This window comes from Thermobia domestica, chromosome 14 (genome assembly GCF_964235325.1).
Source record: "Thermobia domestica chromosome 14, izTheDome1.hap1.1, whole genome shotgun sequence".
In the NCBI taxonomy this organism is placed as follows: Eukaryota; Metazoa; Arthropoda; class Insecta; order Zygentoma; family Lepismatidae; genus Thermobia; species Thermobia domestica.
The window spans coordinates 976,688-989,067 of record NC_137467.1 but is presented as its reverse complement, the minus strand read 5'-3'; the positions used below and the strand labels follow the sequence as shown (position 1 = coordinate 989,067).

General features: G+C 37.9%; 1 protein-coding gene across 1 annotated transcript in view; it reads left to right on the top strand.

Annotated features, from left to right (window-relative positions):
- The first annotated feature begins 911 nt into the window (after window positions 1–911).
- The window catches only part of LOC145669478 (ganglioside GM2 activator-like), a 35,873-nt gene continuing 24,404 nt past the window's right edge, over window positions 912–12,380 (top strand). The window contains exons 1-2 of the mRNA XM_081737653.1: window positions 912–1,353; window positions 6,222–6,392. Of these exons, the coding sequence (XP_081593779.1) occupies window positions 1,093–1,353; window positions 6,222–6,392 (432 nt within the window). The 5' untranslated portion in view covers window positions 912–1,092. The remainder of the gene's footprint in view (window positions 1,354–6,221; window positions 6,393–12,380) is intronic.

Here is a 12,380-nt window from a genome sequence, read left to right as displayed (position 1 = left end):
AATTGAGAAAGCTTTTCGTACAAGAGAGTATGATCCTTCACTCCGCGTCCCTACAATGACCAACATATTGAAATATTTACTTTTCTATACTTCTATGTTTCACATAACAGCTTCCGTTACCAATTTTGACCCAACTAAATCTCCAGATATCTATTTACATAATAAGAGAGACCATCAAAGAGGGAACATACAAGCACTTCCTGTAATTCATTATTCATTATGATTTGTTTGCACAGAATCTTAACTAACAACAAACATTCAATACTGAGGCATGTGCAAGTACTCCGTAACACATTGTGTCCGTAATTATTCCCAACACTTATCCACGACACTCCTGAAATTTCTCCTTTTAACTCGAGAACTAGAGGCGAATCGAGACGACAAACATTAAAATACAACAATATCTGGGACGCATGGCGAAAACCCTTAAAGTATAGCATTGTTTCACTTAAACGTAGTGTTCTGTGTTTTATAAAAGCTCAACCATTCCTATCCTTTTAGTGCTTTTCAATGAATTATTAATCCCATAGAAAGCTGTTCGTTCATATTTGTGACGTGACTTGAGACAGAACTTAAAAGTTCAGTGGTTTTTCCGAAACATAAAACATCCGTAAAACAAAACAATAACGATAAGAGAAAAAGGGACATTAAAATGCGGTCCTCTTTTTTTCAGAAGTCATCAGGGAAAAAAAAACGTAGTTTAAAGCACAACCCTTGGTTCTTGTCTGACCAAATTAGGTCATTACTTTTCCTTTTCATCCGGAAAGATGGAGAAAAACGAAAGAGAGCTGGAATACCTCAACCATGACCTTGAGGTCACCTTTAAACCAAAAAAAAAAAAAAAATAAGCTTCTGTTGACAGGAAAGAAATTCCAGTTGAAAGAAAGTCGAAAGGGTGAGAAAAATTTTGTCTGTAGTCAAGCATAGACAACGAAATGAAAAAAAAAAAAACTTTTTTAAAACAGGAAAAAGTGTAAAGAATTTAGGAGGTGACCGACTTCTGGCTCCATCGTGGAAATAGTTTTTTTTTTTTTTTTTTTCTTAATCACAATATATTTGAGAAGAACCAATAAAGATAAACTTTTTTTTTTAATGGTGAAATTTCCTTTTGGGTTCATTACTGTGTGCTTCCGAAGACAGTTCTTTCATCCCTTCATCTGGAGAAAGTATAGTGTGCAGAGCTGTGACATTTTTCGTTTCAAATATTGCTGTGAGAATTTGGTTGCAATGAAGGTAATTTTGATTGTTTTCACATGCGTTTTCCTGAAGATGGTCGACGGCTGGGACGCCTTGGATTTACTACAAGATCACGTTCTCTCTCTATTCTCGGAACAATCTACAACAAACATAAAGGTAAGTTTTACCAATTTAACTCACAACATTTTTGTGTTAGGAAAAGACAAACAATGTTCAGTTCAATCTGTTAGTAGTGCATGGGGTCCCGGGTTCAAACCCTGATCCCGCCAAGTGAACTTTGTGGTGGACAAACACCGTGTGCGTGGATTTTCTTGGGATTCTCCCGTTTCCTCTCACTTTCTTCATTCCACCATTTTATTCATTTATCATAATAACCGTTTCCTTTAGCCTAACCAGCATAATCGTGGCACGTAAAACTCAAACATTTCATTTCATTTCAATCTGTTAGTAAACAATGTAGATTTTTTACTATACAGGGTGTTTCAAAACAACACCGACAATGTTTGGGAGGTGATTCCTGACACCAAAATAAGACAAAAAGTATAGACTAACCTGGGTGCCGCTTTTCAGAGTTATAGGCTGCCGAAAACATGACAAAATGCACTTTAAAGGTCCATAGATCTAATATCAAGAGACCTACCGTAGTTGGGTCAAGACTTCACTTAGAAACTAGAATAGGATCTATCCATGTTTCAGAATCCTGCGGTACTTCCACAACAAGTTTTATAGAGGTAGTTAGTGAGTATTTCAAATTATATGTCTCTAGCCAAACTGCCTCTATAAAAATTGTTGCGTGAGTACCTTAGGATTCTAAAACGTATATTTTTGGATAGCGTACGTATTAGTTCCTAAGTGAAATCATGACCCGACTACGGTAGCTCATATAGTATTGAAGCTATGGACCTTTAAACTTCATTTTTTCATGTTTTTGGTAGCCTATGACTCCGAAAGAAAGCACACCCAGGTTGGTCTATACTTTTCGTCTTATCTTGGTGTCAGGAATCACCTCCCAAACGATGTCGGTGTTGTTTTGAAACATCCTGTATAGTAGATAAATGTAGAAAATAAAGTAGGCGAGAATGATAAAGGATTTAGTACTCTCCCGTTTCCTCCCACTTTCTTCATTCCACCATTTCACTCATCTCTCTCATAATCACCGTCTCCTTTAGCCTCACCGGCATAACCATGGGACGTAAAACTTAAAGATTTCATTTCTTTGGGATGAGTTTGAAAAAGTTATATTCGAGATTAGGTATGGAAAGGTAATCGGGATAGATAATATGCCAATCGAATTCATTAAGAAGATGGTAGACAAGGGCAGAAAAAAAAATTGTTCCGACTGTGTAATGAAATACGTATATGGAACAGCAGAGTGGCCAAAAAGGCTTCCTGAAGACGATCATGATATCGATGGTTTAGAAATCAAGCCCCAAGAGATTGAAGATTATAGAACTATTAGTATGATATCTCATGCACAAAAAATTTTGCTTTGAATTGTGAACAGAATGTTGTGTTGAAGAACAAATCAAAAAGTTGAGGGGAAACAGTTCGGGTTCAGGAGAGATAAGGGTACAAGAGATTCAATTGAATCATTAAGAGTGATCAGTGGAAGGTTTAGACCCTATAGAAAAAAGGAAAGAGGTGTATGTGGTTTTTATTCATCTAGAAAAGGATTTTAACCACGTGAATTGGGAATTATTGTTGGAAGTTCTAAAGAAAGTTGGGTTGGAATGGAAAGATCGAAGACTCAAGGAACTTATATATTTTCAATCCCCTCGCGAGAGCCTTTGTCAACTATATCAATAATTAATATGCGAAGAAGATTAAATAATTATAATCTAGGCATTTAACTTTAATTATGCATTTATTATCTTTTACTTTTAGTAGAGTTAGGTGTAGGATGTTGTGATGTCGATTTAAGTAAAATAGCTTGATCACATTAATAAAGCTGTTGGCGATTCAGTCAATTTGAGAGTAACAGAGATGCATTACTACATACCTTCGATGTATACTGGAGTCGAACTCCTGGACATGGAGTTCGTCGTCGATGTCCCACACAGTGGATGAATTTCCACTGGAACTCGCTGTTGTTCTACAGATGGGTTTCCAAGAACTGATCTCCTAACGGATTCTCTGGGACTGATCCCTATTCAGTCCGACATCACCTTTTTATGTTAATTTTCATTATGACGAATTTGTTGTTTCTCTTTTCCAAATTCTGCAGTTTATACATCTCTGTGCTGAAACCGCAGTTTCTGCATTTTCTCTCATTGACCAAAAACTCCAGACAGTTTACGTCTGCGATTTTCACAATTTTACCTAATTTTGATAATGTGTTATTGTGAACACAAATTTATACAGAGTTTACATTTTTTTTTGTTGCTTCAGTATTTGTTTATATTCTTGTGACACTTGCAGACTCGTGTCTGTTACTTAATGAAAACAACAATCATAAGCACTATGTAATCTGGTGTTATAATCTGTCTGTCTGCAACATAATTAATTTCTCACTACAAGTTAATTTATAAACAATACTTCAATTTTCCTTTTAGCCAATTAATAAAAATGAATGAATTTTGATTTTTAAAACTATTACTGAATTTTGGCGTACCGTGACAATATGGACCAACAACTAAGTGTTGGGATAGGGGAGAAAATGAGAGAGAAGACTGCAATTGGAAGGAAAATTCGACAGGGATGCTTCTTTCGCTTACATAATTTAATATCTGTTTAGAAGAGATAGTGAAGAAGGGCCTACAAAATGAAAACAGCATTTTTCAGTAGGAAGTAGAGTGATTAGGTGTATACGATTTGCAGATGGTATGGCGCTTGTTGCAGAATCTGAAGAGAAAATCAATATGATGTTAGAAAAGCTAAGGAAAGGCTCTAAAAAATATGGGATTGAGATAAATGTTAGAAAGACAAAAGCCATGGTGATTGGAACGAAGGGGTCGGTGTCAAATATAGAAGTAGGAGGGAAGAAAAAAGGTGTCTAGTTTTCGATACCTAGATAGTATTATTAGTAATGATATGAAATATGAATATGAAATAAAATGAAATATGCGAAAGGCGAAAGAACCCTTTGGAAGAAAGAAAATACTATTTAGTGAGTCCTTGAAGAAAGAGTTGGGAAAAAGAGTCATAAAATGCTTCGTGTGGAGTATTGTACTTTAGGGGTCAGAAACATGGACATTATGAAGAAATTATGAAAACGACTTGAAGCTTTGAAAATGTAGGTGTGGAGAAGAATGGAGTGAATTAGCTGGGTCGAACAGAAAACGAATGAGATGGTGTTATAAATGGAGGAACAAGGGTAATTTTAAATATTATTAAGAAGGTGAAGAGAAACTAGTTGTGACATTGGCTAAGAAGGAACTATGGATGAGGGACGTTCTAGATTGCATGGTGGCAGGAAAGAGAGGGAGATGGCGAAGGAGATTAATTAATGGACGATATCAAAACAGAAAAATTATACGTGAAAACGAAGCTTAGCGGAGGGCCGTGGAGCATGGAAGCTTCTCAGTTATGGAAAGTTACCTGCCAGCAATGCAGAATAGCTATAATGATGATACATCTGAGATTATAGCGAGAGTACAGTTTATTTTTATTTATTAATTTAGTTTCAGCTCCAGAATTAAGTTCAGCCTGAACTTTAACCGTGGCCAGTTTCGTTGCGTTTATCAATATTTTAGACCATCTTATGTTATAACTAATTAACAACGTTTAGTTTAGTAGTGGAAGCTCTTTTCTGTCTTTCCGTGTGTTCGTACGAGAGACACAATTTGAAGAGCTATTGAGGGATTACCCTTAATTATGGTCAAGATGTACGGGGTCTAAAGATAGGGATGGAGTTCCCAGTTCGTTCTAGATATGAACAATGAAAGGTCTCTTCTACATATATCTGTATTTAAGTAGAGGCAGCTGTGGCTCATTGGTAGGGCATTTACCTCTGGTGCGTGGCGTCCCCGGTTCGATCCCCTTTCACGCCAAGTGAACTTTGTGCTGGACAAATACTGTGTACGTCGGTTTTCACGGGATTCTTCCACTTTCTTCATTCCTCCACTTCATCATCCCCCTCTCATTTAGCCTACACGACATAACCATGGGACGTGAAACTGAAAGATTTCATTTTCTATTTAAGTAATTATGGATAGTGTCCCTGCTTTATAGACTTCTCGCAGTACTATTGAGGTTAGCGGGTTATTATAGTGCTCAGGTAGCAAAATAATTATCTGTTAGTGCAGGTGCGCATCCAGAAATTTCTGTTGAGTCTAAGCTGTAGGGGAAATCCAATATTACAAGCCATTACATCTATGTAGTACTAAACGAATATTATTCTGTGTATGATAAGTAACTGTAAAATACTTCCTTCTATATTTTCAGAAAAAAAATTAGAACTAGATTATTTTTTATAAGAGAAAGAGTACAGATGAAGTGTAAGATCAAATATTCATCCTACGCCAATCATTTCCCTGTTAAACAAGTCTAGTTTTATTAAGAAGGTATACAAATGTATGTTGAGTTAGGAAGTTTTGGGGGTACGCACCCTGGGTGCGCCTCTGTGCCCCTGAAATACAGCTCTAAAATGAAAGTAAATGAATTTCTACTCGACAAATATAGACATTTAAATATCTTCTATTTTCTAATGTTAATTCATCTTAGAGAGTACTGCATTTAATTTGGGATAAAATGCTATATTTAAAATTTAGATTTACACAAAAACCAAGCCAAACTCCCTCACGTAGTGTACACTGCAACTAATAGTTTTCCTCTAATATTTGGTGACAAAAAGACAGACATGTGAAAGAACAGAGTCTTACTTTAACACGTTTTCTACTTATAGCTAAGAAGTTTAAAACAATCTTAAAACGTCAATAGCGCTAAAACTGTTTATATTTTATAGAGGCTCTTATTTATTAAAATACTGAATTCAATGACAAATTTTTGATGACATTTTCATAACGTAGCCAAGAGTTTTGGAAAACAATACTTCGTAATAGACTAATAGTGGTTACTTTTTTCAGAGATCAGTTTCACCCGGCAGCGCAGGGGTCAGTTGGTCTCATTGTGGCACACCACTTGACCCTATCATCATCCGAAACATTGAGTTGACCCCAAACCCTCTGCGAATGCCAGGGAAGGCCCAAATGGCAGTGGAACTCGAAGTAAGGGAAGTAGTAGAAGGGCCTATTAGAGTAAGTACAATATTTATTAATTACCCATATCGTCTCAAATTGTATTTCTTATGCTTATTTCGGAACAATAAAGAGGGTGATAATTGAACCGATCTCCTATCTATTAAAACATTTTTAATGGTTTTAATCAAATTTGGTGTCTTCATCCAAGCTTACGAAATAAGCCTGTTCCTAAAGGTTAAAATCTGTCCAGAATGCTGGCACAAAAGGAAAAAAAAATCAACCTCGTGATACAAATTGGTACATACAAAATGTGATACAAATCTGGTATAAGTGTGTTTTTAAAAGATGGCTTGATTTTGTGTATATATATTGTAAATTCATTTTAACAGTTGTCGATCATTCACTTTGCTGGGAAGAAATCGGTCAAAGAAAATGGAGATAATTCACTTCGTATTTAGAAGTTCGCTTATATATATACGCAGATGGTTTTTCGGTTAATATCCGACCAATTTGGCGTGCCCGAGTTCCGCCGAAAGTGGCCTATTATTGGGAAGGTACATATGGCTCTCCTTCCCCGCAATTTTTTGTACTAGTGAATACTGAAACAGTGTCGGGAAAATGTTTAACTATCGAGTTATAACAGCAAAAGTTATCGTTCGCATGCATAAACATTTGCCAACAAATGGTAACCATTCAAGATAATCAAAGAAAACGCAGTCTAAGGTGTTTCATAAAATTCGTAATCTGCCAGTCCAGAAGAATCCACAACACGAACGTGACACAGCTTAGAGGCTGGTGCGTCCGTTGCCAGTTGAAACCTCCGCTTGTTTTCAATCTCCACGAGCGCCACATTGCTGTACTTGGAACAAAATGACGAAAATCGTAGGGGAAGGGAGAAAGTGATAAAAATTGAAGAAGTGGGGGTACGTAAAATGAACAAAAACGTAAAGCTGACTGCTCCATACTTCTAGGAATGCATCATCATCCCAGTCTATCGGAAAGACTTCCCTCGTTCCTACGGAACCAGCAAGAACCAGTGCGGACCCACATGGAGAAAGCGTTCACTTATCGCCTTCGATTTTATCATGAGACGAAGTAAGAAATGGAAATTCCTGCTATTCTCTTTCATAACATTAGTGTTAACATTCCTAAGAACAGTCCAATTGATCTTCGGTTACTTGGACTCTTTGCAAAATATTGCTCTTATTGCCTATGAAAAAAATTGGAGCGAGGAATGAGATGCAATACCTATAGTTGTGCTCCAACGTAGTTGGTTGCAATGGAAATTGAGATGTTGGGCAATAGTCCAGAAGTTGATGATTCTGTAGAGCACCACTGGCAGTGGCAGCACGGCTTCTCGGAAGGTGATTGCACTTTGAAAATCGGTAGTGTATAACCCAAACAACCGTCTGTACATAATATGATAAGAAAATAAGCTTCCCTAATAACTTCTGTAAACATTATTCTATCTTAATCCAACATGGTGAATATATTTGCTGAAACTAACCATTCATCCTCTCTGCTTAAGGGTTAAGAATTTCCATCATCATAAGTTATTTAAGAGTTTGACTTACTAAAACTTCTGGCATATTTACCCTTTCTGTCCGTGTGTCTGTCCGTCCGGGAGAAATAATTTTTGCCCAGATGTAGAGCATCAAAAGTTAGGAAACGACTTTATGATGGAAGTGATCCATTCACCGGAAGAGTAGAATTAACCATTTCCAATTTTAACATTAATTACTATAGAACAAAAGCCTTAATCGATATGATTTCCTTCAATCACTTAAGTGTCTCAAGAACATATTTCTTCTTCACGATCAACTGTCTAATAACATCGGAAATGACATAAATCCATTTTCAATATCAATTTACTCGTACATAGAAGCGGCTTTGTAAGAGGACGTCTTATCTTCTCTCTTAATCCCGTATTGAACCCGGAAATGGCAGAAATCAACTATTTCCGGTTTTAACGTTCTTGACTATAGTGTGAAAACGTAATAGATAGCTAGAATCGGTTTTCTGCAATCAATTAAATGTCCCATCTCCACTTAAGTATATCTACTAAAACCGGAAGTGATAGAAAACTACTACCAGATCCGGTTTTCAACATTGTAATATCCAGTATAGTAATAGCACAGGTGTTTTTCCCCTGACCTTTTTATTATAAAAGTTTCTATGTATGTTACACACTAGATTACAAATAAATAATTTCTCTAATAGTTCTTCCCTCTGTAAGTTGGATCTTCTGTCCATAGAAGCTCGGAGATTTAGGTGTTGTTGGTTAGGAACAACCCTATCCGTTGCAGCTGGGACTGAGTGTAAAGGAATCTCTCGCCCGATGCAGCTCTGAGGTAGACTAATATCTTCTACCCGATGCAGCGCGGAGACAAATGAGATACAGGTCAGAAGTAAGGGTAGAGGAGTATCTCCCGCCCAGTACATCTTGGAAACATAGGTAGGGTGTGACCAGTTGATAACTGATGTTTTCTGAAACAGAAACAGAAAAGTTAAAAATAAGGACGCCCCTCGGGAAATCCCGCACCCTGGACAGTGAGTAAGGCATCAATCAACATTCTACATGCCTCTCCTCCATACAATTAGTAAGCTAAAGCTGCTGTCGGTGGGTGTGTATCGCGGTTTCTATCTATTCGGTAGACATTTACACGCGTAGGCCTATCTGTAGTTAAAGTGTAAGATAGAAAGAAAGAATGGTAAAATAGAAGATAGAAAAGCGCGAAAGAAGATTTTATTATGTTTTGATAGAGGAATAAAAAACCTGGAAACCAGGAAAAAACTGCATCGGTCATGCTGCGTGCAATAATATTTATATAGCAAAACCACATGAGAAGGGTGACAAAAATCCATGTAAAAATGTCTGCAATAATAAATTATTGATTTATTTGATAATTTAAATTGTAAGAACCTATCTGAATATGTTAGCGTAAACTAACCTGTGTTGTTGGGGAGGTGTTTTGTTATTTTTTAACATGCAATTTATCCTTCTCATAGTCCATTATCTGTGCTTGAGTCCTCATCGGCTACTTCCTCCGCTGCTACTACTGCGTGTATGTTGAGAATGTAGGTGCGGCACGTAAAACCGGCCCGTAAAGTGAACACATAAAATGAAATGTAATGTATTGAATATGATTAACTACAACACATAAATGAAATGTAATGTATTGAATATGACTACTCACCTTCACAGCAGCCTTCACAGCAGGTGCTGAAAGTGACCTCCGCCCACTTCAACACATATGTTAGCACGATTGAGGAGATTCATATATACCCTTGTCAGTTCTTATGTTGTAATGCTATAGGTGACATCCTGGACCCTGGTCTTGAGTTCTTCAATTGTGTGTGGATTTGTTTCGTATACTCTTCCCTTTAACAGTCCCCATAAGTAAAAGTCACACGTGGACAAGTCTGGTGACCGAGGAGGCCACAAGCCTTTGCTGATTGTCCTCTCTGGTGTAAACATCTCATGCACAAGGGACAATGATGCAGCTGATGTGTGGCATGTTGCACCGTCCTGCTGAAAGTAACATAACTGACGCTCCTCTTCGATCAAGTGTGTATAAAACTCCTCCAGGATTCCCATATACACGTCACTGTTCACTATCGTCTCAAAGTATATGGGCCCAATAACGCGTGTGGCGGAAATGGCACACCAAACACCAATCTTCTCATCATGCAAGGGTACCTGGTGGATTGCGTGTGGATTTTCTGTCGACCAATACCGGTTGTTTTGGGAATTTACGTACCCAGACAGGTGGAACCACGCCTCGTCACTCATGATGAGCATTAGTGGATCCAAGAAACCACTGGCAACATTGCTCAACAGCCATGAACAGAAATGCGCCCTCTTCTGCAGGTCAGGCTCCTTCAGTTCTTGCACAACACTTATCCGGTACGGTTTTAACTTCAGTCCCCTTAAAACACGTCTGCAACTTCTCTCACTCGCATGAACCTGTTGACTCAATCTTCTGGTTGACTTTCGAGGACTACTTGTCATTATCTCCTCCACCTGCATCTTTAATTCAGGTGTGCAAACAGATGGTCGTCTGTTCCTGGGAGCATTTTGAACCGATCCTGTACGCCGCCATTTTTCAATCAATTCCTGAATGGTGCTTTTTGCTGGCACAGAACGTCCTGGAAATTTCTCCCGAAACAAATTCTTTGTTTTCACAAAAGATCCAGTGAGAATGAACCCTTCAACAATGGCAACACACTCGGGTATCGAATACGGCATTATCACACACTGACACTCACCCGGCTTAACACAACGAGGCCTTTTTCTCAACTGGTTTCGACAAGTTTCGCTGGCTGCGGCTGCACGTGACTGCTGCAGGTCACGTAAGTCGACCCGATCTCGACACGCCATCTCTTGGTAGGAAGGTAGATTATTTAAGTGTTGCCAAAAACACAATATACCAGAATATTACGACGGGCCGGTTTTACGTGCCGCACCCTGTACTTCCGGAGTGCTTCGAATGCTTGCTGTGTTAGGAGCAGCTGTTTTCTTCTTGATTTTTTGTGCATATATTAATTTCGTGATGTGAAGATGTCCTGTAGTAGTTAATACGGTTGTAAGCCATGTTATTATGTAGTTGGTTGCTGCTTCTATTACTTTCTTGATGGAATCTTCTGTTACACTTGTTTGTTGTTGTTGGTCCCTATCTGGACGAATTTATTGTTGACTTTTGCTGTGCTGGCTCTGAGAAGGGCGAGAAGAGTTGTTTGGTTGTGTTTCTGTTTCGAAGGTGATGTTTCTAATTCTCTGTTGGTTGATGGCCTTTGGTCTGGATGGACAGTTGCTGTTTCCAGTTCTGTGATTACTGGTTTTGCAAGTTGCACGAAAAGTTTTGTTTATAGACTGATGTTGTCTGGCTCGAAGTGACCGGTTTTATACCTAGTTTTGGAGGTGGAGGGGTTGTAGGAGTCCTCTTCGTGTTCTCTCGGGGATGGCATCCGTCGGTTGCTTGAAAGCACGAGGTGTTGTTTACTAGTATGAGGGGATATTGGAATATTAATTGAGGAAATGAGTGTTATCCCAAACAAACCAAATTCCTTCACATCATGTGTACGTGATATTGCTGCTTGTCATTAGCATAGCACGTCCATTCTTTACGTTATCTTTGGTTTATACTGATAGCTTCCCTTTTCTTTGAAAGAAACTCGATTGATTTTACTGACTTTTGATGACGTCTAGTTGAATGTATTCACAATGCGTGTCGCGAGGTAATGAAAGGGCTGACTATCGAGCTCTCTCCTGGCTATGTGGATATCCTACTCACCTTTGGAGCAGACGACCCGGGTTCGATTCTCAGCGAGAGTTCATGTAGCTCGGATTCCATATTAAGCTGTAGATCCATCGGATCGGATTAAGCTGTAGATCAGATTTCGTTTGCACGTGCACGGAAAGAAAGCAAATAACACTGTTCAACAAATTTTGATCAAAAGTATGTAAATTCTTTGAAATTGCGATTTTTATATTCATTTAAGCATAATATGAAAGGAAATGATAAGAGAAGAATTTTCTTAGCTCAGGTTGTGAAAAAAACGCCCTTGTACAACAGTAGCTGTATATATACAAATGTATTAATATTTATAGAACATTTAAGCAAAATCCTTGTAAAAACCTACATTTCACTTTTTTTTATCTATTTCACTGTGATGTGATAAGCTTCGGAGTTAAGAAGTACCCTAACCTATAGCTTTCTATACCCTTGTACTTCCTGTTTCAAAATTGCGCAAATACCAGTTTCACAGCGATACAGAAAATAAAGTAACCGTGGTCAAGTTAAACATTAACAATTCCGTAATAAAAATCAGTATTAACATCAAAACATGAAAAATATGTACAAATACCTTTTTGTGCAAGAACTACACTGCAATGTAGACAAAAGTTTCAAGTGATCCCTTGTACAGGATTGTGTTTATTTTATTTTGAGCGTCTTTACTTGGCTTGCCTTTTGTAGGTTACATCTGGAGCATCCCTTGCAATAGTCCAACAGTAGTCGGCCAATATGTTAGAACTCCACTTTC